General features: G+C 61.0%; 1 protein-coding gene across 15 annotated transcripts in view; it reads right to left on the bottom strand.

The window, feature by feature from the left end:
* Positions 1–26,496, bottom strand: part of NRXN2 (neurexin 2) — a gene marked incomplete at both ends in the record, with an annotated part of 96,448 nt that overhangs the window by 17,806 nt on the left and 52,146 nt on the right. For 6 of the 15 annotated variants that reach the window (XM_080817168.1, XM_080817169.1, XM_080817171.1 and 3 more), the window contains 7 exons: positions 389–478; positions 4,701–4,872; positions 9,978–10,159; positions 22,969–23,088; positions 23,438–23,611; positions 25,184–25,374; positions 25,983–26,364. In XM_080817168.1, the coding sequence (XP_080673294.1) occupies positions 389–478; positions 4,701–4,872; positions 9,978–10,159; positions 22,969–23,088; positions 23,438–23,611; positions 25,184–25,374; positions 25,983–26,364 (1,311 nt within the window). Of the gene's footprint in view, positions 1–388; positions 479–4,700; positions 4,873–9,977; positions 10,160–17,361; positions 17,615–22,968; positions 23,089–23,437; positions 23,612–25,183; positions 25,375–25,982; positions 26,368–26,496 lie in introns of those variants that run through there. The other 9 variants (XM_080817173.1, XM_080817160.1, XM_080817172.1 and 6 more) reach the window with 6 other exon arrangements.

Below are 26,496 nucleotides of genomic sequence, written 5' to 3'. Positions count from 1 at the left end.
CCCTTCACCAAACCCCGCTCCTGATCTACACTCCAGCCTGCTTTACCAGGCGGTTCCAGGGGGAGGGGGGGGAGGCGGGGAGGGGCTCAGTTGAAAAATCTCAGGGATTATCCTAACCCATCCCAGCTTTGGAAAGAGCTCAAGGACTCTCCCTCTTCTGAGCAAAACCCCAGCCCTGTCAGAAACCACCCCTCTACTTCTAAAGACACAGATGATCTGCATCCAGAGAGGAAAGGGAGGGGGGCATCCCGGGGGTGGGGGATAATCAGGCCTCCGCTAAGGGGCGGGCGATGGGGAAGGCAAGGTGGGGAAAGAGAGAGCTCTGCACCTTTAAGATAGTGTTTTTAAAGTTAATTAATTAATTAATTAATTAATTCTGGTTAATTACCTTTGTCGAGCAGCCACTCATCTACTACTCGACCAAGCCGGTAGGGGATTCTCTGTCTAGCAATCGCCAGGCGCTCGTTATCAAAGTTTCCTTGGAAAAGTTTAGAAAGACAGTAGGTTTCTCAGGCGGCGAAGTCCAAAGGAGTTAGCAAAGTAATTACGCATTTCTCAGGAGACTCAGAGTAAAGCAGCAACATCCACCGGAAAGGGGGGAAGGTCCACCCAAGGCGGGAGAAGCAGTACTGGGTCCCTCGTCCTCCCGTCCCCTCCCTAGGCTCCCGTCCAGAGCCAGCCCCACCCGAGGGGCACGAGTGACCCAAAGAAAAAGACAGGGACGTAGAAGAAAAGGAAAGGGGACAGAAAAGAAAAGGCCGCTGGAAGGTCAAAGGTCAGAGGTTAAACAGGTTTATCTATGTTCAGGCTGTGGTGCTCACCTTCCGTCCCCATCCCAGAGTGGGGCAGTGGGGGCAGGGAGGGGCATTTAGCGGGTTTAAGTTGGGGGGTGGGGGGCCTCAGTGGCCCAGCTGGTTACTGAGTTTAGAGGGTGGTTTAGAAGTGGGAGGGATGGGTTAAGTGGGGTTTATGCGGCATTTAGGGGGTGGCCCGGCCCTCGCACTTAACAGTGACATTTCAACCACTTCTCCAGGCACTCAGTTCCCTTTCCCTTCCGAGCTCAGCTCCCCGCGGCGCCCTCTTTGCCAGCTCACCCCGCACCCCTACCCCACCAGCTTCTACCCCGATTCCTCCCTCCTCAGAGGGCCCGCCACCACAGCCTTGCCACCCAGCCCGCCATCCCTACAGGTCACCTCACCACCCTGCCGCCCCTCCCACCCCTCTGCCCTTCTCCACCTTTCCTGCAGCCATCTCTTCCACCCCTCTAAGCCTGCCCTGGCTCCCTCCCCACAGGGCATCCCTCCCCCGGCCCCTCTGTCTGGAGGCTCTCTTCCCCCATCTCAGCCCCATTCCAAGACCCTCAGACTCAGCGCTGCTCTGGTCCACTTTTGCCTCTGCACCGGGTGGGGGGGCCAGCCCAGCTCCCAACATGCTGTCACTTCCTAGTCTTTCTCCTTTCAGGCTCCTCCCCACAATTCCTAACCTCACTCCTTCTCCACCCTGCCTGTCCCTCTCTCCACTCACCATTGTCCAGGCCCTGGAGATGGGGAGGAACGATAGTCTGTGTGTGTGTGTGTGTGTGTGTGTGTGACAAACAGACCATGGAAAGGGGTTTATCAGTGTGCCTAGGAGTTCGGTGTGCTCCTCCCCGCACCCACGGGCTGTGGATTATGCCAGGCTGTTGCAGTGGAAATGGAAATCATTTCCTTTGGGAATCTGGCCACTCTTCCCATTGAAACCACGTACAGTGCTCCATAACGTGTTGGGGGGAGGCTTTCCTGTTCCTCTCGCAATGCACGGCTGTGTGTGCCCCTAGTGAGGCCAGGGCCCGGGCCTGCCCTGGACATCCCCCCTGAGCAAGCACACGACGTGTCCGCGTGTGTGCACGGCTGCTGCCTCCCTAGGTGCTCCTCACTGAACAAGACCTTGCCTTCCTGACAGGTTCAGGTCACCGCTGTTTCAGTAAAAAATGGATTGTTCACTCGTTTGGTCACTCAATAAACATTTCTTGAGTGCCTGCTCTGTTCCTCATGCTGGGTACTGGAGATGCAGAGACAGAGGCCTGGCCCTGACCCGCCGAGCGCCCCAGCTAAGCAGGGGAGACTGGCGAGTGACCGGCAATGTTCTTTGTTTTGCTGGAGGTTGCACAGGACATCCCTGCCCAGGGCTGGGAGTGAGAGACCCCAGTGAAGACACTGCAGGAGAGGTGAACGGGCCAGAAGGGAGTCTGGCAGGGCTAGGGGTCGGGGGCACATAAGCAGAGTCAAAGACTCGGGAAGGCAGCTGTTTGTGTAGCTGTCCCTGTGTGTGTCCCTTCCTCATTGTAGCACGTAACAATTCTAACCCAAATTCTTCTCATTGAGCACTTCCCCTTGGCCATGCCACTCGAGGGCTTTCCTTGGGTTATCTTGTGGGATTCTCAGGTATTACTAGGGGGGGCCTATTATCCCTCTCTTTCAGAGGGGGAGACAGATTCAGAGGCTGGATGACCCGCCCAAAGCCACGGACTTATCAGTAGGAGGTCCAGAGGCTAAGAGCTGAGTCTCTGTGCTCCCGAAAAGTCTGGAGGCCCAGGCTCTACGTGGAAGTGTTCTGCCAGCCCAGCCCGCCAGGGTAGGTCAGGAGGACACTCGGCTTTGGTCGGCCACCTGCCCTCACACCGCACCCAGGCTGGCACTGGGTTACCCTGCTGGGCGGCTGAGGGGGTGCCCAGCAGTCTCCCCACCCCCACCCAGGGGTCTCTGAGCAGAGGAGAGCAGGCATGGACCCTCCAAGCCCTGGCCTCTGGCCTGCTGGGCCTCAAGGGAAGGTGCTCTGGACCCACATCATGGCTTGATGTGGTGAAGCCTTCATGTCCTCCCAGTACAACCTTGTTTGGCCCAGGCAGGGGTCCCCACGGCCACCAAAGTTGCCTTCACGTGTGTGTGTGGCTGAGAGAGAGAGAGACCAATGATCGCAAGGCAATCACACGTCAGAGCCTGGCCCGCGCACCTGCAAGACTTCACATGGGAGGGTTGGTGTGCCTCCGTGATCCCACACAGGCCCAGAACCTGGGTGTGGGCTGGCCTCCCTCGGGCGGCCTCTCCTATGTCAGTCTGACCTTACAAGTCTTTGCACTTGTCCTTGTGTCCTTATGTCCGTCAGCCTCTGTACTTGTCCTTGTGTCCTTATGTCCGTCAGCCTCTGTACTTCTTGGGCGAGGGGTGGGGGCCGTGTGGTTCTCTTTAACCCCAGAGAGGGCTGGGCACAAACCTGCACGACGGGGACCTGGGAATCGAGACTGGCATCTTTCTGCCGGCGTAAGTGGGCCCATGAGGGTCGGCACACCTGCACCTTTCCGTGTCCTTCTGCCCACACCCCTCTCAGCCAGCGTGGGGCAGCCTCTCAGCCCCCGCCTCGGCTGTCGCTTCGGCCTTGGAGAGGGACCGAGCCTGCAGATGCTCCTTTCTCCTCAGTCGCCCCCGTGTGTGACTATGCAGTGCCCCCGTGTGTGACTATGCGGTCGCTGAGCCAGATTATACCTCCACAAGTCTGCGCTTCTGCAGTTCTCCCCTGCGGTGGCTCCCTTCCCCTCCCTCTCGGTCTCCCGCACCGGGCTCTCTTCCTCTTCCTCCTGAGGCTCTGGCCACCTCTTCTCCCACTGGCTGGGTCTGTGCCACGACGTCTCCATATATCTCTCTGCATCACTCTGGGGCTGCCTCCGTCTCTGCTCGCAGTGACTGTTCCCATATCTCTCCATCGCCTCTCCCCTGGCTCCCCCGCACTCTGAGGCTCTTTCTCTGCCTCCTCATTTCTCCCATGTCCTCATCCCCTCCTTCCTCTTGCGCTTCAGACCTTGGTTTGTCCTGGGCCGCCACAGCCATCACACTGTGTGACACTATAGAATGGGGTCCGGTTGCATGCTCGTGCCCCCCCCCCAGACTGCGAGCCCCTGCAAACAGAGGCCGCGTCCCGCTGCTGTGCATCTCCCGAGCCTGACACCCAGGAGGCTCCCAGTGAAGGTCTGTGGAATGAGCTTGCACTCTTGTCTCTTGACGTTCTCTCCCTTTCACTGTGTCCCTTATGCCCTGAGACACTGGGGTTCCTTTTCCCTGAGCCTCTGTGGTCACTTCTCTTCCTTTATCTGGATCTCCTGATACAGATCTTTGATTTGCTCTTTGTAAAGACCTTGGTTCATTCCTTGATTCTGTCCTTGGGATCAGCCGTGCTTCCTTGGCAAGATATATTTTGGGTTACTTTTGGATCTTCTCTCTTTGGTTTCTGCATCTGCCTCCTCATTTCTGCCTGTCCCTCAATTCTAAACCCATCCTTTCCTCACTCGTGTCAGATTCTCCCTACTTCTACCCCCTTCCTCTTCTCTTCTCCCCTACCCGCACCTGGACCCCGGCCTTGCAGCCTTCCCAGCTCAGCTCCGCCCTCTCCCTCCCAGCCCACAGACTCCCACCACCGAGGTCTAGTTCTGCCTTGCGAATCCCGAGGTTTCTCTTTAGCCACGCCCCCACCCAGGGTCCCCATTAGCCTCGCCTTTGACTTGGCCACGCCCCAGCCCCACCAGAAACCTCCCCGCTTAGCCCCGCAGGAGATCGCTCCCGGGCGTGCAGGCAGCGATCCTATCAGAGGCCGCCTTGCCGGCCCCGCCCCCGCCCCGCCCCGCCCCCGCCCCGCCCTCAGCGCCTCCTCCGCGCGCCGGCGCCGCCTACCTGCCGGGTACCGCTCATTGACCGGCCAGCTGTCCACCTGCAGGGTGGCGTTGCCGCCGCTTCGAGTGAAGCGCACCACGTGATATTTGCCGTCGCTCACGATGGCATTGGGCTCGTCGATGGTAATGTCGTCCGTGCCCACGTTAAAGATCACCCCCACGGTGCCCTGGTCCTGGGGAGGAGGAGGTAGAGGTCAACAGGGGGAGGGAATAACCATTCACTCTTTCTAGAACTCCACCTGTGACCGCACGGGCCCAGATCTGTGGCACTTTATAGCTTTACAACGCACATCTCCCAGTCATGCTTTGACCCTCTCACCCGCCCAAAGAGGCTGGCGGGCTTGCCTCTCCCTGACTCGTGGGCAAAGGAGTGACCCGAGATTCAGAGAGGCTGGGACCCTGGCGGGGTGTAGAGCCTGGAACGGGAGCGCTCCTACTAACCACACCTGCCTCTTGCCTTGCGGTTTGTTCAGAGTATTCACAGATGTTCACAGGGCACCCATTCTGTGCTAAGGGCCACTGAGCCCAGGCCCCAGACAAGGTGGCCAGGACCCAGCTGGGGGCCAACGAGAGCTCAGGGCGGGGGCCTCCCTAGGGCACGACCAACAGAGAAATCCATGGAAGCCATCCCTGTGCCTGAGGAAATTCTGGCCTCCCTGCTCCCCACCACCCCCAGCCTTGGAACTCCCCTTCCTTTCCCGCTCGGCACGGAGTGGGTCCCCTGAGGCCCCTGTACTAGCGCATCAACATGCTTCCGGCAGCTCATCAGGCCCCATGTTGGTCAGGCCTGAGTGCGAAATCATAGGAGCAGAGGCGGGGGTCTGAACTGTGGATTTTGGGGAGTGATGAGTATGGAAAGAGATCAGGGAGGTCAACCCCTGTAGACTTACTAAGGAAAGGTGGGATTGTGGGTGTAGGGATAGAGGATGGGGCTGGGAGTTGGGGAAGGAGAGGAAAGTCAGAGACCCAGGCCTGGAGAAGGGAGCAAAGAGTCAGTCTCGGCAACCTCTGGGACCTAGGGTCCCATGCTCTGGACAGGGCAGGGCCTGGGGAACCCTGCGGAGGCCACCCAGGATCCAGCCCCAGAAGAGTTCCGTTGGTGGCACTGGTATGAGAACGAGTGCTTCACTGAACCCCTAAAAGGTGCCAGGCCCTCTGAGGGGACCATATACACGCGTTCTCTCCATCCCCACAGTGACCCTCTCGGGAAGCTATGGCATTCCCAATTCAGCAAGGAGAAAACTGAGGTCCGGGGAGGTTGAGTAGCAACCCCAAATCCACATCACAAGGAAAGGAACCCCAGGTTTGCACCCCAGTTGGCCTGACTCCAGAGCCAGTGCTCGCTCTCTCCTGCCCACTAGTCTAGGGAGACACTGACTCAAAAGGCAGGGGCATGATCTGAGCAGCTACTGAGCCCAGCCCACCTGAGAGACCAGAGACCTCTAAAGAAGTCAGGGGAAGGCCCAGGAGGCCCTAAAGTTGAGCCCCTATTCCATTCCCCTGCACTTCCGGCAGCACTTGACTCAGCTTCCTGGGTCCCCCCACCCCCCTCCTCCTGCTCAGGACAGACACCCATACAGGCTCACTTAGGCCCCCTGAAGCACACACAGTCCAGGACCCAGGTCATCAGAGAATCCACACACACACACCTTGGCTCTTCCTGAAAGACTACTGCAGTCCAGCCTGGGCAGGAGGGCCCGTTCAGCCAAGCAGCTTGGTGGCACTGAGGATGGGATGGGGAGACTCACAGATGGCACAAGGATTGGGGTTTTGCAGAGAGCTGGCACAAGGGAGCTGTGGCTTGCCTGGAGATCCAGACCCGATCCCTTCCCCCATCGTGGGTCCAGTCCTCCCCCTCCTAGAACCTGGGAAAGCCACACACACACACACACACACACACACACACACAGTCATATACGCACACAGCCTCTCTCCTCAGGTGCAGTAAAGCAGGGAAACTGAGGCTGGGCTCGCCTAACAGAGTACTCACAAGCCCCACGCACCCACCACCCACAGACTGACAACATCCCAGGGAGACGGGGTGATCACATGTTCCCCACACACAGGAGGGAAACAGCCGATGCTCCTCCATACTATTTTTAGCAGTAACATCGCCCAGAATAGTAGCAGCCCCTTAGCCGCCTCCGAGGGTTTCTCCCCCGTGAGGCTCAGGCCAGGCAGGGACGGTGGTCAAGGAGCAGAGGCCACCTGGGAGCTGGGGTGCCGGGGGTGCTGGCCGGGGCAAGGAAGGCAGGACACCCAGGTTTCCTAGGAGGCAGCCGAGCTCAGAGCCATACGCTCCGGGGGAGAGGCAGCTCCCAGAGCTGCTCCCGACGTGAAGTCAGTTGTCACTTCTGTTAAAGTCATTAATTCCTAATTCCCCAATTACCTCATTAGGCGGCGGTGGGGAGAACGCGGCCGCTCCTACAGCAAATAATTATGGGAGTCAAAATTAATTTGGCAAAGTGGAGCGACGCTTTATTAGAAACGTCAAATTGCTTTTCTCTTATTTTGCGGCCGCCTCCCCGCTCTCTGAGAGCTGTTAATGACGCGGCGGTGGGAGCTGGTGTGTCACCAGGAGAGGAGGGGCTCGGGGGCGGCCCCCCAGAGGCTTCAGCCCTGTCTGGGCCCTGCGCCGCCCTCAGAGGTGGGCTCTCCCGGGGCTCCCACACTTCCTCCGGGGCCCCTGCCCTCGCCGGGCGCCCCACCCCTGCCCTCTGCAGCACCAGGCATCAGCCCTCATTCCTCCATAACACTGAGCCAGGTGAGGCCTGAGGGAACCGCTGGGGGAGAAGAGGGGGTCCCTTCTCCCTGCACCTCGAGCCCTTATGCTGTCTCCTCAGCGCTGGGGAGCCCCAACTCCTAACCTCGCAGGCACAAAGACACACAGGAGTGGTCAGTGAGGCAGACCCAGAGCACGGGCAGATCTGGAGTCCCTGATGATCGGGCACGGGCTGACCCCGAGTGCTTCCTGTCGCTGGGCCGTGTCCCCAGGGCTTGACACACACAATCTCCCCGGAACCTCACAGACTCCCTCTTGTCCTTTTACCATCCTGGTTACCGGACCACTCTGCAGATGAGGGTGCTGGGGCTCAGGACGGGGGTGGGGGGTGGTGACTGTGCAAGGACAGAGCAAGGGAGCGGCAGAGCTGAGACTCAAACCCAGGCCATCAGCTCCAAAGCCACGCCCAGCCGGCGAGAGAACACAGCCCTCGCTCACTGACAAGGCCATGGACACAGCCACACCTGCCACAGGGTCAGGAGACCGGAGTAACAGCAAATACCACTCTCCCGGGGAAGGCACGCGAGCAGCGACACACGTGATCTGAGGTGAGCCTGTCCTCCACCATCCCCCGAGGTCCCACTGTCGCTCCTGATACCATCAATATGCACCCAGCCCCACAAGCCACACACAGTCCACAGCCACGGTCTCTCACATTCGGCCGGAGACACTGTCCTGCCCACACAGGTACGAACCTTCCAGGCGACTCGCCCCTCTGCACCCCTTCCCTACACACTGCTCTGCCTAGCTTCCCCCGTCCAGCGCCCAGCGGCTGTCACTCCCACTCCAGCTCCACTCTACCCACGGGACATCTCACACCTCCTTCCTTTGCTCCCTGGTGTTGGGGGAGGGCTGTGCAGGGGGACCCTGGAAAAGCCGATGTGCTCAGAGGGGCTGGTTGCCGCGGTCCAGTCAGATGGGGAGGGGCAAGAGCCCAAACATGCTTCCTCGTTCCCCCTAAAGGCCAGGGCCCCCCACCCAGATCTTTCTAGCACATAGAGCCTGGCCACCCTGCTCGATCCTCCAGCTCAGGAGGGTCCTGGCCAGGGTCAGCATGGGGGATGCAGGCAGCAGGGGGCTTACAGTTGGGATTGAAGATGGAGCTCAGAGGCCCAGGGGTTAAGACCATGGAAAGGAGACAGGGGAGAGGCTAAGCATAGAAATGAAACAGAGCAAGGCCAGAGGCCACTGGGAAGGGTGTGGGGTAGGACCGGAGATGTGGAAAGGGTCAAAGAGGAAAAGGAGCTGCCTGAAGGCTAGAGTTAGGACGAAAACCGAGAGGAGCCGTGAGTACGGTAAGGGGGGTCGGGATATGGTATGCCGAGTAGGGAAGTATGGCGGGTGGGGGGAGTATGGCTGATGGCGTTATGTTGGGTAAGGGGGTATGGCAGGTAGCGGGTATGGTGGGGGTATGACGGTTGGGGGTGAATGGTGGGGAGGGAGCATGGCGGGTAGAGGGGTATGGAAGGTTGAGGGATATGACAAATGGGAGTGTATGGTGGGTAGGAGGTAGGATAGGTAGTGGGGTATGGCGGGTAGGGGTATGGTGAGTGGGGGTTATGGCGGGTAGGGGCTTTGGCGGGTAGGGGCATGGAGGATGACAGGTGGGGGTGTATGGCGGGTAGGGGTTATGGCAGGGAGGGGGTATGGTGGGCAGGGGAGTACGACAGATAGGGATATGGAGGGTGTGGGGTATGGCAAGAACGGTGGGTATGGCAGGTAGAGCGAGAGAGGGTATGAAGTATCGGGCGGCCAGGTGAGAAGGGCAGATAGGGGCAGGTTTGATGGGAGGCCCAGAAGGAGGCATGGGAAAGCAGCAGAGGTTGAGGTGGGCAGCTGGGCAACACAGGGCAGAGCCAAGTGGGACAGGGGCTCCGGGTGGGGATGTGGTGCTGGGCCAAGAGGTCAGAGAGGAGTGGGCATGACCAGAGAGGTTATAGGGGAGGCGGGGTAAAGGGGCCGCCGAGAGGGCTAAGGTCATGGGAGCAGAGGTTAAGGGCAGAGCACAGGCAGTGGCCGGATTTCCGAGCAGGGTGTGGGAGCAGGCATGGACGTGCTGGGGCCCCAGAGGTATGAAGAAGCCGAGTGAAAATCCAGGCAGGACACAGTGGGCCACCCCAGGTGGTCTAGAAGTGAGCAGGCAGTGGCCCAGGGCAGTCACCATGTGGGGACACTTCATGGGCTGCAGGAGAATGGCCCAGAAGGCTCATGGAGGCCCTGCGTCCAGGAAGGTCAGAAGACACAGCCGGAGTCAGGGGGTGGGGAGCTGGGGAGCTTCCAACCAGCTAGGGGGGGGCTCTGGGGAAGCACGACAGGGAGTGGGTCTCAGAGGCAGAGCCACGCAGAGGGACCTCCAGGAATTGGGGAACACAAGAGGGACGATTCGAGGTGCTGATCCCATGACCATGAGGGGACTGAGTAGATCTGGGGTGTGAAGACCGGGAGTGGGGGCAGGGGTGTAGGGGGCAGGCGGGGGCCAGGGCCCTGGATCCTTACGATATGAAGTTGCAAGTAGTCTCCAAGGCCGGAGGCACTGTCCACCCGCACCAGCACCGCACTGCGCTGGTGCGTGCTGAAGCCCACGGCCAGGCGGTCCATCCTCGTGCTGGGCCGGTCATTGGGGGGCCACGTGTAGGTGATGAGCGCTCCCCCCTTCCCAAAGATGTATGTGGTCCCAGCTGCAGAGAGAAGGGAGAAAGGGAGATGTGACTTCAGGCGAGCGAATTTGGCAGGTCTTCGGGGCTGCAACCAGAGCACGGGGCCACCGGGCGAGCGAGGGCTGTGATGCCCACAGCAGCCGCCAGGCCCTGCAGTCCTCAGGAACAGTTGGCGGGCGGGTGCCCGGTGAGAGCCGGTGCACGCGCGCAGACAGATGTAGCTGCCTCATCAAGAATTCTAGCTTTAATTACAGCAACACAGGGAGGCAAGCGAGAGAGTGACACGGAGAGAGAGCCCAGAGAGAGGCTTCAAGGGGACCAAGAAGTGTACGGAGGGCAGGTAGGCCCGGGGTGCGGGGGGTGCTGGGCTCTACCAGCTCAACGTCTCTCAGCACTGGCGGAGGTGACAGATCCGAGGTGTGTCCTTCTGCGGGGCCAAGCTGGGCCAGCACGAAGGCGAAAGGAGCCCCAGGCGATGGCGGGAGGCGCAGGGGCTGTGTTCAGCTCTGACTCACACCCCACAGCTTGGCACCCTTCCACCACCTGCCCCCAATTCCTCCCAAGCCCCTCTGGAAATCCTGGTCCCAGTTTGCCCAGGACTCCTTGCTTCTGCTCCCAATTAGGGGGCTGTCAGGGTCCCAAAACATGGGGTGCCTGAAGCCTTACCCAGCAAAGAGACAGGTATTGGGGCTGGGGGAGGGCGGTGGTGTGGAATAGAGACCGACAGCCAGAGGAGGAAGGAGGCAGAGAGACAGATGGACAGAGAGGGACGGAGAGGGGTGTAGGTGAGAGAAAGTGGGAGAATGGAAGCCAGAGATGAAGGCTCCCTCTCCCTGCCCTCCCCCACCCCACCCTCCCTCCCCCTCTCAGTCTCCTCCATCCGGCTGCCGGGGGCGGGTGTGAGGTCCCTAACGATCTCAGCCCCAAAATAAACCCCATTAGTCGCCATGTTCCCTCCTGCGGCTGACTGGGCTCCCTGGGGGTGGGGTGGGGGGGTAGGAGCAGACCGATGGCTGGGGTGGGGGTTGGGTGCTGGTCACCCAGTTTCCGGGAAAGGAGCCTTGTCTGGGAAGCCAAGAGGACTAGTACTCTGGGGCCTTCAGAGAAGGAGGAGAACAATCTTGCATTCTTTAGAACATAAATGGAGCAGATGAGATTCATAAAATGCTTAATTAAATAATTAGCCACTAACGACTCCTCTCCGAGCACTTCTTGGGGGAGAGGGGTTCAGCGGAGGGAGGACTTATCCGGAGACAAAGGCAGGTGGGGCCTGAGGGCGAAAGCCTGAAGCAGGCTGGGAAGCAAGTGAGGCCTTCAGCTGGTATGGAAGGCCCTGGGGTTAGGGAGCTGCGAGCTGGGGAGGCCGGAGGCCGAGCCCGAGGAGGGCCTGAGGCCTGAGACACTTCAGAGGCCGGCAAACCTGCTCCTCAAGACAGCATCCCAGCTGCTAACACTAAGGCCAGGCCTCTCCAGCACCACAGGGGCCTCTCACCACAGGGACTAGGAGCCCCAGCGCAGTTTGGACCATCAGGGATGAGGGGGCTCTACCCGAGGAAGCTCCTGGGCCCCCGAAGGAGACTAGACTCTGAGGGCCTTGGAGGGAGGAGGCATCTGCATCACCCACAGGCCCAGGACGGAGCTGAGGCAGGAAGAAAAGCCTGCTGCCTGCCTGGGTCCCTGAGAGGCAGTGAGGCCCGCAGGGGTTCGGGGCTGGGGGTGGAGGGGAGCAGGAGCTGTTCTCCAGAGCACTTGTCGTCAGAGCCCTCCATCCTCCCAGATCCGGCCAGAGAGGAGAGATGACCCCGGGGCCCCAGGGCAGAGCACAGCAGGCAGGAAAGACCCACTCTGAGTACCCCCCAGACAGGGGGAGCTTGGCTCCACCCCCTGCCCCCAGACCTGGTATCCTTTATGGTGGGGGGGTGCTGGAAGCTCTTGGGGGGGCAGGATTAAGAAGGAGAGCTGGCGGGAGGTGGGGTACACAGTGAGGCACACCCACCCCCCAGGCGGGTGACTTGCCCGAAAAGGGGCTGGGCCTGCCGGCCAGGAGCAGGGTAGGACTCCACTGGTACAGCCTCTCCACTCCCAACACTGCAGCACTCTGGAAAACCGGCTGTTTCCATGGCAACCGTAATACCCAGGGTCCTCCCTTCCCCCTCCACTCACAAGCTGCAAGTCCAAATTGGGGGGCTGGGGAGGGCCAAGGGAAGGGAGATGGCTGGACACCCCCCCCAGAGCCCCCGTCCCTGCCTCCCTGACCAGAGGCCGCAGCCTCTTCGCCTCATCAGCCCCAGGGCCCCCTAGGTCAGGCGCAGAAGGGGCTCACTGGGCTGCTTGGTCCCTCAGACCCGCCAAACCCCACGTCCGTGGGGCCTGCTCCCAAGCCTCCCAGGCCTGAGAGAAAGGAGGCCCTTTCTCCTCCCTTCCCCACCCCAGGAACCCAGACAGCGCCTCCCCGTGGAGACAACCCCGCCTGAGCCCAGAGGGGCCGCAGCCAGGCCTCCGGGAACAGAGGCCCCCACCCCCCACCCGGCGCCCGAGCAGCCCCGTCCCAGACCCCACACCCACACACCGGCGACGACACACCCAGCCGCACACAAAGCCCCAGCGTGGGGAGGCGGGCAGCGGAGACACGAGGCAGCCGGCAAACATGGCGGGAGCGCACAAAGACTGGCCTCGAACCGGCGCCCGTCCCCGCCCCCGAGGCCAAAGGGCACCCTCCCCCCCCCCACCCTCCCCTACCCCCGGTCCCCAGCCCGGCCCGGCTCGGCCCGGCTTCCCCCCGGGGTTTATTAGCCGGCTGTTCTAACACCGAGGCCGCTTCATTACGCGGGCCGGGCCCGGTGAAGCCTAAGGGCGGTGATTACACTGTGGGGGAATCGGGTGGAGGGACGCGACGGGCACAGACCAGGTTGAATGGCTTATTGGACTGGGACAGCAGTAATTACCCTGGGGAGACATTTCTCCCCCCAGCAGGGCGCTTCTGCCTGGTGTGGGGGGAGGGGGGCAGCCGGCAGGCAGCGGGTGGGGCCCCTGGCCCAGGTCCCTCCCTGAGACTTGGGGGGGGGCCCTCTCCCCCCACCCCACCCCCTGCAAGCTGGCCTCCAGGGCCCTGGCCACCAGACTCCCTGGGGCGTGAGGACCAGGAGCCCAGGACGCTGCACTGGCATCCAGAACCTCTGAGAGCTTCCAGAAAGGGCTCCGGGGGAGGGGCCTAAGCCAAGGCCCAGAATGTTACTCCAGGATGGCCCAGACCCACTGTCTGTGACCTCCCCATGTAGCTAGTGAGCTACATAGTGCCTGGCAGTGGAGGAGGAGAAGGGGGGGGGTCACCCAACCCTGAAGCAAGAGAGCCTCTGGCCACACGCAAGGTGCCCCAGGCCCTGGTGCCCACCACCAACGGCCCAGCGCTGGCACCCTCGGTCCACACCCGACATCGTCTGGGCCTCCTGGACCCCAAAATTCACGGATCCCAGTAAAACACTAAATGATCAAGAATGTTCCATAGAGTTCACACACACCTGCATTCTAGAGAACATCACCATCCGTTAATAATGGTTAGCTAACACAGACCCAAACAGTAAACTCATTCCATGTAAAAACAAACCAACAAACAACCAAAAAAAACCACCATGAAGTGATGCCCATGTGGTTGAAATGACACGTGCAGACCCTCCCCGCAGCATCAGAAGCCATGACAAAGACCTTCTGGTAGACCCAGAAGCATGAGAGGCAAAAGCTCCTGTACAATCCAGAAAAGCCATGGTTCTGGGTGCCCATAGCCCATGCCGACTCTGTATATGGATCTCCACAACCCAGGGGGATCCCCACGGATCCACAGCCCTGGGCTCAGCTCTCTTGATCTAGAATCCCAGAGCAATCTCCCCTCAATTCCTGTGCCCATCCTTGGCCATGACCATCCAGTCAGAAACCCAACTTAACACACCCATTTTCAGAATCAAGATCAATGCCAGCCCCCTTGAGAAGCAAGCTGGAGTGATGAGCCCAGAACCCTGGAAGCCATTGACTCAGAAATGAGGCAGAAATGAAGGTCGCAGGGGCTGAAAGGCTCCAAAACCAAAATTGGGGTCAAGGACCAGAAGAATGTCACCCCCTTGGGACATTTTTAGGAGCCAGGTGTACTAGTCCCCCCCCACCTCGTGGCCAGACCGACATCAGGTGCAGGGGTGTCAATGGGTGTCTGGCAGGTCGGTGGGGATATTATGTAACAGGAGACATCGGGGGATGGAATGTAAATGGAGGACAGAGTGAAGAGAAGGAGGGAAGGAAGGCAAAAAGAAGCCAAGAGAAGGGACATGGAGAAGCGAGCGCAGAAGGAGAGGCTCCCTCATACTGGGGGAAGCTAGGGAGATGTTGGGGCAAAGAGGAAGGATCTCCCCTCCCTCGCCAGGAAACTCTCCCAAGCTGGCCTCTTCCTCTAGCCAACCCTGGGGTCCCAAGAGAAGCCTGTCACTTCACCTCTCCTCATGACTAAGGTCAGCAGAGGTGGAGGCCAGCCAGAACAGGTGGCGTTCTCTGACCTCTTCTAGCTGCCCTTTGACCCTCTTCCCTCCCTCACCTGCCTGACCCTTCCGGGCTCCTCCCTTCAGGCTCCCACCACCTTCCAGCCCTGTCCTACAGTGCCCTCCAGCCATCTTCCCCTGTTGCCATGTGGCACTGGGCAGCCATTAGCCCCCGTGGGGCTGTTCTCAACACAGCAAGGGGGCGGCCATCTCTGAGGCAACCCCAACACCGACATTCCACACACCCCCCCTCCCGTGTGCTCGCCTCCATTTTCTCTCCTGTTCTCCCAGCTCCTTGCATCCTGACTCGAGCTCCCTCACTGAGCCTCCCTGTGCCACTCAGCGCCAAGGAATGTCCCTCCTTCCAATCTGCTCACCTCCCCTGGGCCAGCTCCTCTCTTGGTCCTTTCCTCTTTCACCTCCGGCCCTCCCCCCTAGACACTCTCCTCCAATATTCCCACCTCCCCTTCTGTATCTCACCCCTCCATGCCTCACCTCAGTGCCCAGAAGAACCATGTCCTCTGGGGCCCCTTTGGGAGCAACACTGGGCCTCTGGGGAGCCAGAGGGGACAATGAAGAGGAGAGAGGAGGCAGAGGGCTGGAGAGCTCATGGGGGAAAAAAGGGAGTCAAGAGCCAGAGAGGGTGTGGGCTGGGGACGTGGAGGAAGACAGAGGAGAGAGAGGGCTATACGGAGAGGACCGCCGCTGGGACAGGGACAGAGATGAGCAGAGGGACACTGCTCTGGGGAAGAGAGAAGAAAGCAATGGAGAGGGGGCTGGGAAAGGGTCACACTTGGGAAGTGGAAAAAGACAGCATAGAGGCATGAAAAATGAGTTAAGACAAAGTAGGGGAGCAGGGGAGAGTAGAAATGGGGTGAGACGATTGGAAGGAACATGGAGGCAAAGGTCGGGAGGCAAGGATGGACAGATGTGGAGCAGGACTGGGGAGGCAGAAGTGAGCACAGACACTGTAGGCCCAGAGAGGCATGGCTGGGAAGTGAGGAAGATCTAAGCATGGAAGATGAGGGAAAAACAATAGTGGAGTAAAAAAAAAAAAAAAAAAGAAAGAAAGAAAGAAAGACAGACACGAGAGGTGATGGATGGGCAGAAATGGGAGGCGACAAGGGTACAGAGTGAGAGCTGGTGATAGCACAGTGATGAGAGCCCAGGAGAGTCCAGATAAAAGGTGATGGGAGCTTGGAGATGTCAGGACACCATGGGAGTCAAGACGGGAGGTGACAGGGGGGCAGGTCTAGGAGGCAAAGGAGATAGAGAGATGGGAGGTGATGGGGATCGCCTATGGAAAGTGATGGCAGTGTACAGGGAAGGGAAATGATGAGTAGACTAAAATGGGAGGCGATGGGGCCTCTGGGATAGGAGCTGACAGGGGTCTGAGGTGGAATGTGCAGGGACTGAGATGGGAGGTGATGGGGTCTGGCATGGAAACAGGGTGACATGGAAAGACGGCCGGATGCAGAAGTGATGGGAAGTGCACAGACAGAAGGTGTGGGGTGTTGTGATGGGAAATGATAGACCACAGAGACCAGGGAGGACAGAGATGAAAGGCGACAGGTACAGAGTCAGAAATGGCATAGAGAGAACCTTGGGGCTGAAGCTATGAAGTGATGAGGGGCCTGAGACGGGAGGTGATCCAGGCCAGAAACAAGAGGTGATAGAGGTTGGAAATGGAAGGTGATGAGGTCTGAGAGGGAAGATGAAGTAGGTTTTGAGATGGAAGGTTATGAGGGGTTGAGACAGTGGAAAGTGATAGAGGACCGCTACAGGGGGCAATGGGGAGACTAGGCGGGGAGGGGATGGGGAGCCCGGAGTGGGGGTGATGGGGCGAGAGGGAGTCTGGAATGGGGGTGAGGGAGAGACTGGGATGAGGGGTGATGGGCTGGGAGATTACAGGGAGCCTGGGTTGGAAGGTGACGGGGAGCCCAGGATGGGGGACCGTAAGCTCCAAGCAATGGAGCTGCAGAGGGGAGAGATGCTGGGGGTCAGAGGTGGAGGTACGGCAGCAACAAAGGGGCATGCGAAGGAGACAGGAGACTGGGAGAGGGCTGGGACGGTGGAGGAGAGCCGTCTGTCTGGCAGGTGACGGAAAGACAGTGGTGGGGTAGGGGGAGAAGGGAAGGTTGCTGGAGGGACAGAGGCGAAACAGAGATGGACATGGAGAGGTGGAAGAGGAAGAGATGGAACATGTCAGAGGCAGAGATGACAGATGGGACAGAGCGGGGGACACAGCTGAGAACCCGGGTACAGAGATGTTGGAGCAGCCATGGGAAGGTAGAGAGAGGCAGCGGTGAAGGCAAGACGTCTGGAGAGATGGGAAGGGGCAGAGATGGAGGAGATGGTGAGGAAGAGAGACCGGGTAGGGACAGGGGATGAAAGGACAGCGCTGGGGAGGTGACGGGAGCGGAAACAGGAAGGTGATGACAAACCCGAGATGGGAAGAAGGAGGTGAAGGTGAGGCAAGAAATGAGTGATGGAGGCAGAGCAGAGGGCGATGAAGGAAGGGGCTGATGGAGAGCGAGGGTGGAGCCGGAGATGGCAGGTGAGGGAGCGCGGGCCCGCAAAGCGGAGGGGCCGGGCTTGGCGCGCACAAGCCGGGGTGCGGCCCGCGGGGCCAGGGCCGCGCGCAAGGGAGGCCCGGGAAGGGGGGGTGGGGGGGCCCCGGCCGGCCACGGCAGCGCCACTTACCGTGCCCGCCGCGGGTGAGGAAGGGCATGCGGTTGATGGCGATGGGCACGGTGCCGTGCTTGCTGTGGAAGTGGTGGACGTGGTGGGTGGTGCTGAGGCTGGAGGAGACCCGGGCCCCCTCGGCCGCCCCCAGAAACAGCAGCAGCAGCAGCGGCAGCAGCGGCGGCAGAGGTGGCGGCGGCGGCGTCAGGGGCCCGGCCAGGGCGGGGGGGCGGCGCGGGCACCCCCCCGGCCCGCTCCCCCCGGGGGGCATTTCGGCCCGGGGGCGGCCGCCTCACAGCCCCATGGCCGGGGGCGGGGACGCGGGGCTGCGCAGCCCCGCGAAGCCCCCCTCCGGCTCCGAGCCCCGGGAGGGGGGTAGGGGGTGAAGAGAAGGAAAACCAGAGCCCAAGCCTCGGTCCGGAGCCAACGAAATCAACTGGATCCCGCCGGGGAATCCGAGGTCCGCGGAGCGGCAACGCCAAGGTCCAGGACGCCTGGGTCCATCTCGAGGAGCTAAGGGTCTGCCCGCATCCCGGCGGGGTCGGAGCGGCGCAGAGGGCCGTCAGAAACCCGGGGGAGCGCCCGGGGGAGGGGGCATGGTGCCGGGTGGAGAGGCAGGGGAGGCGCGGGGGCCAGGCAGAGATGGGAGAGCGGGGGAAATCCTGCGGAAAAACCGAGCCGGGGGAGGGGGACTGGAGGGGAGAAGCGGGAGACCGACGGAGACTAGGGCCGGCCGCGCCGCTGCTGCCGCTGCCGCCCGACGGAGGCCGGGGGAAAGGAGGGAGCGGCCGAGGCGGGGGGGCGGGAGAAGGGAGGAGGGAAGCAAATCCGGGTGAGGGGGGAATGAAGGCAGGAGAGGAGGGGAGAGGAGAGGAGGGGAGCGCGGCTGAGCGGAGGAAAGGCGCGAGCCTGCGAGATTCCGGCGGAGAGATGGAGGCAGCGGAGTGTTGCTGCAGAGGCTGAGGGCTGGAAGGGAGAGGGAGGGAGGGAGACAGGGAGGGAGGAAAGGAGAGGAGTGGAGAGGGGAGGGGAGAGGGAGCGCGGGAGGAGGAGGGGGCAGGGCAGAGGGACCCGAGCGGCTCCCGATCTGCGGGCGGCGCTGGGCAGCTCCGCCGCACGGCACCTGGCTAGCCCGCTAGGCGCTCGCCTCTCCTCTGCGCGCGCCCCGCCCCTCCCCCGCGCCCGGGCGCGCGCTCCCCTCCCGCCCGCTCCAGAGAAGGGGCCCTGCTGAATAATTGAACAGGAACGAGACTAGCAGGAGAGGCAGCTCTCTTCCTCCTCCTTCCCTTCCCCCGCACCTGGACGAACCCCAATACTGCTCTCCGGTCCAGCGCGCAGTGATGTGGCCACAGCCACCTCTGCACGCACCCCTCGGAATACACGTGCTCGCTAGGATGTGGACGGGTATGGAGACACCCACGTGCCCATACAGGCACCGGGGAGCGCGCAGGCACACATAGACTCAGACACATACATGCATACATGTGCTCATAGACACTGGCCCACGGACTCACACTCAGCACAGGGGAGGGGCACGGAGTGTACACATGCACAGAGGCACATATGCGCCCACACATACATGTCTGGCCACAAGTGATGAACAGCCGACATACACACAGACACCTCCTCTCATCTTACCCTCCAAAAATAACGACCCAGAGCCTCAGAGGTACTCAAGAGTAAGACATGTCACACATGCATGGAGTCTTCTCACCATCTCCCCCCAAAGGATGTTCCCCTACCCCCTGCACACCACTGCTGGACTCCCCCAATCCTTCCTCTGGACTCCCCCTGCAGGCCCTCCCCCAGCCTCAACCTCTCCTCCACAGAGTTTCCAGGACACCTGTCCACTGAGTGTCCCACGTAGGACAAAAACCCTTCGTGGGTCACTTATGTTCAGCTGAGGAAGCCACTTCATCTAGGTGCCACTCCACTAGGATCTGCCCCCTCCCCAGAGTTTTGGGGACCTCTAGAAAGCACTTGTCGTAGCCCAAGAGGTAAGCGCAGAGAGGCTCCCTTCCTTTCGTCTGGATGTGACCTCTGTACCCACATCAATCTGGGCTGGGCTAGGCTCAGGGAAGGATGTGTGTGGGGGCGGGGGGGGGGGAGTTGGAGAGCCAGAAGGTAGAGAAAGAAAAAGGGGAGGGAGGCGGAGTTGGACCTGGAAGGAGTCAAAGAAATAATGTAGTAGAGCGGGGAGGAGAGGTGGTGAAGAATGGGTAAAAGGAAAGGGGAGGTGACGTGAGAAAGGGGAGACAGAATGGGGGCACCCAGGGAGGAGAGGGCTGGCTCCTGATTATTGATTCTGAATTCCATCTTGGAGCAAAAACTGTCACCAAGGGCGGCACAGTGCTTCGCGCCCCGCCGAATGCAGTCAGCACCTGGGACAGCTCCTCTGTGGCCACACCCCCGCCCCCACCCGGGGAGCCAACAGGGCCCCCCTCCCCTCCAGCTAGGCCCCAGGTTCTTCAAAAGTGAAGAAAGGGGTCCTCAGAAAAGAAGGCTTCAAGGCGCTACAGGGATCCAGGAGGGAGGAGAGATGGCAGCCTACAAAGCAGGGCTGGGGTCCCCCAAAGCCTTGTCCTCCTGCCCTCTCCATCCCATTCTAATGTCCCTGGCTCTGGAATAGAGACTGACAGAGCTCTGAGCAGGCAGAAAATGTATGGTCCCAGAGGGAGGGAGGGAGGAGCCGGTGGCGGTGAGAGGAGAGGAAGGGAAACCGCCTAGAGGCCAATCAATATCAGTGAGTGGGAAGTGGAGAGAGTTGGAGGGGATGATGTTGGGGAGCGAGGGGGAGCAGAGGGTACAAAAGAGAAAGGTGTGCGAGAGATCAACAAAGGCTGTAGAGAGGGACAGAGCAAGAGGATGAGCCCAGAAACAGACAGGGGCAGGCGCGGTTCACCGCCTGCCTGCAAGGGGCTGGCTCTGGAAGACAGAACCCCAGCGGACCTGATGGGACCACCTGGGTCCCGAACCCCAGCTTCATGGCAGCGAGTGTCCCTCCTTCTCTCTTCCCTTCCTCTCTCGCTTCATATTCTCTTTTTCATTCTCTCCCCACTTTCCTCTCTCTCCCAGAAGAGATGGGCTTTCCCGGAGTGAGCTTTAAGGGGACACGGAGGTCCCTCACATCCCATGTCACAGATGGAGAACCTGAGGCCACAAGTTGGGAAAGCCTGTCCTGAATGAAGGTCAGATCTCTCCTCTTCCCAGTCCCTCCCCCACGAGACAACCCCAACCCTCTGAGGACACCTTGGCCATGCCCACTCTCCTTTCCATCTCCAGGTACAGGTTTCCTCGGTGCCCAGGGGCAGAGTGAACAGAGCAGGCCTCTCGGCCAGTTGCTGCTTGGCCTTGTGCCTCAGTCGGTCCCGGACAAGATCAGCCAGAGAGAGGCAGTACGAATGAGGAGCAGCCGAGCGTGCAGACTTAGGAGGCACAGCCCCAGAGAAGAGGAAAGTATGGTTTGGGAGGCAACGGCAGAGACCCCCACCCCCAGGTTCCTGCCCTGCCCTTCTCGGAAGGTCCCCCCGGACTGGCATCTGGAGAAACAGCAGTCAGAATCCCTCCAGCTGCCGGGCTGCACCCACCTTGTCTTTACCTGCACGGCTCTGCTCGGGCCAGACACACAGACCAGTGCTCAGGGATGGTGACTCTTCCCAAGACGTCCCCTGCTCCCCAGCCCCGATTACCCCTGCCTCCCACCTGCCTGGGATCTGGCCCCTCTTCCCACCCTTGCTAAAGGATGGCATGACTCCCTAAACCCCCGTCAATCACTATGCCCGCTTCCAGAAGGCTCCAGTGTGTGGGAGTGTCGTAGTGACAAGGGGCAGCGGCATTTCTTCACCTTGATCCCTTGCACCCTAGGCAAGAGATGCCCACTCTTAGCACCACCAGCCCCGGGCCTAAATGAGCAGCCAGGAGCTCACAGAGGCACGAGATCCTAGGCCTGGCTGCACCCTGCCCCCAGCGCCCCAGGACTCAGGGTACGCGGCCTCGGTGTCCTCATCAGTTAAACAGGACGGTCGGTCTTCATGCCCCTGCCTTCACTGAGGAACAAATTCAAAGGGCCTTGTAAGCTGCCAAACACGAAACAGTCAGCGGGCATTGCTACTATTAAGCAGCAAAATTACCACCATTTGCAGAATGCCTGTGCACAGCGAGCGAGCGGGGTAGAAAGAGGCCCGGGCCTGTCTTTATTCCCCTACAGCCCGGGCTCGAGAGTCCCTGAGCTGGCCATCGTCTGGGGGTTTTGGAAGGAACAGAGAGCAGCAGGTCAGACGAGAGAATCCTGGAGACAGGAGAGGGATGTGGAGATTCTCCAGGCTGGGCCATGCCTGAGAGCACAGGACAACACTGAGGGAGACGGGCTGGACATATTTCCAGAGGAAAAGGAAAAACCCAAGGCCTGCCCAAGAACCCAAGCCCTGAAACAGGCAGATTTATCCCGTAAGAAACTCAGGGCTTTGGCCCAGAGGACGAAGGCTCCAAGGCTTGGCACAGAGGCAAAGTCTCTGACCCCAGTTTTAAGCCCAGATCTACTATTAACTACCCCCCAAAAACCCACCGACCCCTCCAGGCTTCAGTTTCCATCTTTGGAAAATGAAGAAGCCCTGTGCTGCGTGGGTGTGTGTGTGTGTGTGTGTGTGTGTGTGTGTGTCTTTCCACGGGCCTCTGACTTGTCACATCCCTGGTCTCTCAACAGGGCTACCCCAAGGAAGACCATTCAGGTGATGCCCGAGAAGGCTGCCCTCTCCCCAGCCGCTGCCCCCAGCCCAGTCATCAGAGAGAAACTCCACAGCCCCCCTGGGGTAGGAGGTCACCTCTCCCCACTGCCTGCCCCAGCTCTCACCAGCTGCTGGCCACCAACCACGAGGGAGTGGAGACTGCTGTCCACCCTGCCCTCTCCAGGGAGGGGCCTCAAACAGCGTGCAAGTTGGCAGACAGATGCCCAGACGGGGAGGAGAAGAACCAGACAAGGACACGAAGGAGTGTCCTTGTGGCTCCAAGGATCAACCAAGCAGCTGAGATTCTCCAGGGGGTGGGGGGGGGGAGAATGGGGGGGCAAGGGACCCACACAGCCGGGTCTAGGGTAGCCAGCTGGGCCTCGCCTCCTGGGAACCTCCTGAGCTTGCCCCCTTGGGAGCGGACCCACTCTGGGCAGGAAATAAGAGACTTGCACTGGCACTTCCGAGGGCACCAGCAGAAAGGGGGTACAGGTCAATGCCTGTCCCCCATCCTGCACCATAGCCTGGATGGGGGAGCTACAAATAAGACACGGGAGACCATCACCCACATCTCACAGGGAGAGAAACAGAGGCTGACGCCTTTGGTTATAGGTGAAGGGAGCAGGGTCCAACCAGCTCGGACCGAGAAGAGAGGCCATCTGTCAACAGATCGCCCCAGAGACCCAGCAGTTCGCAATCCTGCATGGCCCGAAAGAGAAGACTCCAAGAGTGGACAGCGGCCAGCAGCTCCCCTTGGGCTCTCAGGGCAGGAAGGGATAAGAAGGAAGCAGGCAGCATGGCTCTCGGAGACCCCCCCCTCCTCCCACTCAGTCCTCACTGCTGGGCCTAGGCCAGGATGCCCCCACCACCAACCCCCCGCCGCCCCGCCCTGGGCACTCACGGTCATTGCAGACAGGGCCTCCGTAGGAAGTCATGGTGCAGTCACAGGTGAAGCCGTCCCACTGTTGCAGGCAGACGCCCTGGTTGGCACAGGACTCTTCGGTGCAGGTGGTGCTGGGGCCTGGAAGAGGTGGGAGGAAGGAACACCCCCCACTCAGCCAAGCCCCCTCCCTCCCCAGGAGGCGTGGAAGGTGCAGAGCTAGGCAGGAGGTCCCGCTCTCAGCCCTGCCAGACCGGAAGGGCCAAATCCTGCCAGGGGCATGCGGGGCGGACAGGTGCTCAGGGACTACGAGGCTGGGCCTTGAACTGTGATCAAGGGGCAGGGTGGGAGGCAACGGGAAGTGACACTTTACCCCCCCGCACCCCTGCCCCAGAGCACTTGGGGGCACTTGGCCACCCTGATGCACCCCTGCAGCTTGGCCCTCCTGCAGCCTGCAGAGTCACCCCTCACTCCTCCTCCCTACACTCACCGTCACAGCCCCTCTCCACCTGCCCGATGCGGTGCAGGGCGTCGGCTATGAGGTCTGGGAGGCGTCCATTGAGGTCCACTGAGGCCAGGCAGCCCTGAAAGCCGTCCCGGGAGGCCACCAGCTTGGGCAGGTTGCTGAACATGTTCTTGCTCAGACCACCGATGTACAACTCCCCTGCAGAGGGAGGGGGGTCAAAACCTCGGCATCCGGGTCCCGGGTCCCCTCCCAGGATCCCAGCATCTGGCTGGCAAGTCCTCCCAGCCTGCAGCATCCCCTCCCAGGCTCGGTTCCATACAGAGATCCCACAGCCCACCCCCACCTCTTCCTCCTTCCTTCTCCACTTTGCCATCTGTCTGCTCCCCTCCCAGAGAAGCCCAGATGCCCAGGGCGGGCTTGCGGTGGGGGGCGGCGAGGGAAAGCAGCTGGAAGAACGGCTCCGTGCTCTCTCCCACACATCTGATTCCAGTTCCGGCCTGTAATCAGGGCCTTTCAGAGCCGCGAGGCCCTATCCGCCCCACTCCCACTCCCTCCCTTCTCCCGGTTCCCAGAGCTTTTTGGGGCCTCTCCCAGCAGCTCTCCGTAACCACCCCTCCTGGTGCTCCAACCCAGCTCCCCTTTCCCCAACAGCTAGGACTGGGCCTGGGGACTCTGAGCGACTCCAGGGAGCAGTTCTCCTCGGGGACCTGACCCCGCGCACCACTGCCCAGCCACATCACACCTCGCTCCCTGGAAGTCGTGCAGCCCCCGGCCGCTGAGCTCCGCCACTGGCTCCCAGCAACACCAGCGCAGCCCAGAGCCCCCTCGGGGTTGCCGGCCGAGGATTATCTGTGACACGTTGCCCCCTTCTGGGAGCTGGGGGGATCGGCGGCACTGCGGGCGCCTCTGCCTCCTGCTCCCGGCTTCTGAAGCTCCTATTTCCTCCTCTCCCAGAGGGGGGTGAATTCAAGAGGGTCTCTGAGGACCCTCCCCAAGCCCAGATGGTCTGAGTCACACTGACACGCAGGAGTTCCCAGGGGGCCGAGGGCTGCCTGGTGGAGGAGGTCGCTTCCGTTGCCCCAGTGGGCTCTGGAGAAGCTGCAGACCTTGGCTTCGCTCCTGTTCCTTTACCCAGGCTGGGCTCTAGGCTCCTCCTCCTTCCCTGTGCCCTCGAGCACCCATTCCGAAGACACGGAAGGCCCCTGGGGAACGCGTGACCCCGGTGTGACAGAGACTCCAGGGCAGCCTGGGTCCCGAAGAGCCCCCACGAGCTCGCCTAGCCAATGCCCAGTGTATACGACCAAGGCAGCGGGCAGGGAGCCCCCCACCACCCCGCCATGGCTACTTCCTCTTACCCTTATCAACTGTTCCCTCCCATGCCATCTAGGGGAGGCACCTGCCAGGACGCTAAGCTACCCATTCTCTTCCCAGCCTCTTTCCAGCCCTCAGCCAAGACCAGCTTCTCCAGCTTCGAGGCCCAAGAGGCCTTCAGCAGCCCAGCTCTAGAGCAAGGCCCCCAAGGTCCCCATGAGGCCCATCCTGCGGCCAGGCTTTCTGCGTTGAGATCAGTTTCACAGGAGAGCGGAACAGGAAATGCCTGGCTAGACCCAGCAGAGAATGGGAATAAGATGGAAACCGCGGTGGCAGCAGGGGGAGAGAGGATCCCAGGGCCCAGGGCCCAGGGGGAGAGCTCACTGCGACCGAGGGGAATTGGGGGGGGGGAGGGTTCTGGGTTAGGGCCAGGCCTTCTCCACAGGCCCCAGGCCCCACCTTTGAGATCGAGGTTGCGGGCGCCATTGGAGTGCTGCGTGACTGTGCGGGAGTCAATCTTGAGCGTGTGCACATTGCCCGGGTCCCTGGACACCACCACGTTGTGCCACTGGTTGTCATTGACTGGTTTGTCTGAGTTCCCCTTCATCAAGGACGGGCCATTCCCCAGGTCAAACACGTAGTGGACGTACCTGTCCCACGGTGGGGAGGAGACACCGGGTCAAGGCGGGGGTGGCGCTGCGAGGGCAGGGTAAGGAGGAGCCGTGGCTCGCAGGGGTCCCAGGGACCACGGGATGGAGGGATGGAGAGGGAACCCCAGAGTGGAGGGACCCAGCCCAATGGCAGGAGGACTCCCATCACGGGGAGAACGTGGGGATGGAGGACCACGGAGCAGCCAACTCCCATGACAGGTTCAGAAGAGGAGCTGGTTGGGGGACAGGTTTGTGGGGACAGCAAGGCCCTCAGAGAGCAGGACAGAGCTACTCTAGGGTGGGGTCCTCTCAGGCAAGAGAGGCCTCAGAGGCCAGGTCCTGCCTTTTGCCTGTAGGAAGGCCCCGCCTGAGCCCAGACGGTGAACAGAAAACAGATACAACTGGGAGAATCCCGGCGAGGCTGCAACTGGGGTCACCCGGGTGGAAGAAGGAGTACTGCTTCTCCATCTTGGCCAGTGGCTGGGGACCTGAACCTTGAGCTGCGGTTCAAGGGGACTGGATTTCTCAGCCGGCGGCTGGGGGCCAGGTCATGGTCAGCAGGGGAAGGGGAGCCCTTCCTCGCCAGCCGTGCAGGCCCAGCACCTCACCCCTTGACCAGCTCGATGACAATGAAGTCATTGCCGTTGCCCGAGTTGAACAGGAGAAGCCCGTCGGGGGCCGTGGTCTTGAACTGGAAGAAGAGGTGCATGGAGGCGTAGGCTTGGAGCGTGGCGAGCGCCAGGTAGCTGCTGCGGCTCTTGAAGGTGACGGGATCGGCCACGATGGCCCGCAGGCCAAAGCGAGCGTTGAGCTCGCAGTAGGTGATGTCGCCGTCCTTGCACTGGTCCATGTAGGGCTGGCCGTTGAACACCAGCCCGCTCAGGTGCCCGATGAAGTTGGAGGGCACCACGGAGATGAAGCGGCGCTCCGTCATGATGCCCGTCTCGATGTTATGGAATTCCAGCCGTGTATGGGCTCCTGCCATCTGTCCTGCTCAGGACCAGAGACAGAGATGAGGCGGGCAGACTGGGGGAGCATTTCCAGGGCTGGGCCTCAGGTCCCCCAGGAGTCTCCACTCTACACAAGAACTTCGGTGGGCGGGGCGGGGGGGGCAGGGTGCCG

The sequence above is a fragment of the Martes martes genome, assembly GCF_963455335.1.
Source record: "Martes martes genome assembly, chromosome: 10".
NCBI lineage: Eukaryota > Metazoa > Chordata > Mammalia > Carnivora > Mustelidae > Martes > Martes martes.
The sequence above is the reverse complement of the archived record's forward strand: the minus strand, read 5'-3'. Positions and strand labels throughout refer to the sequence as shown.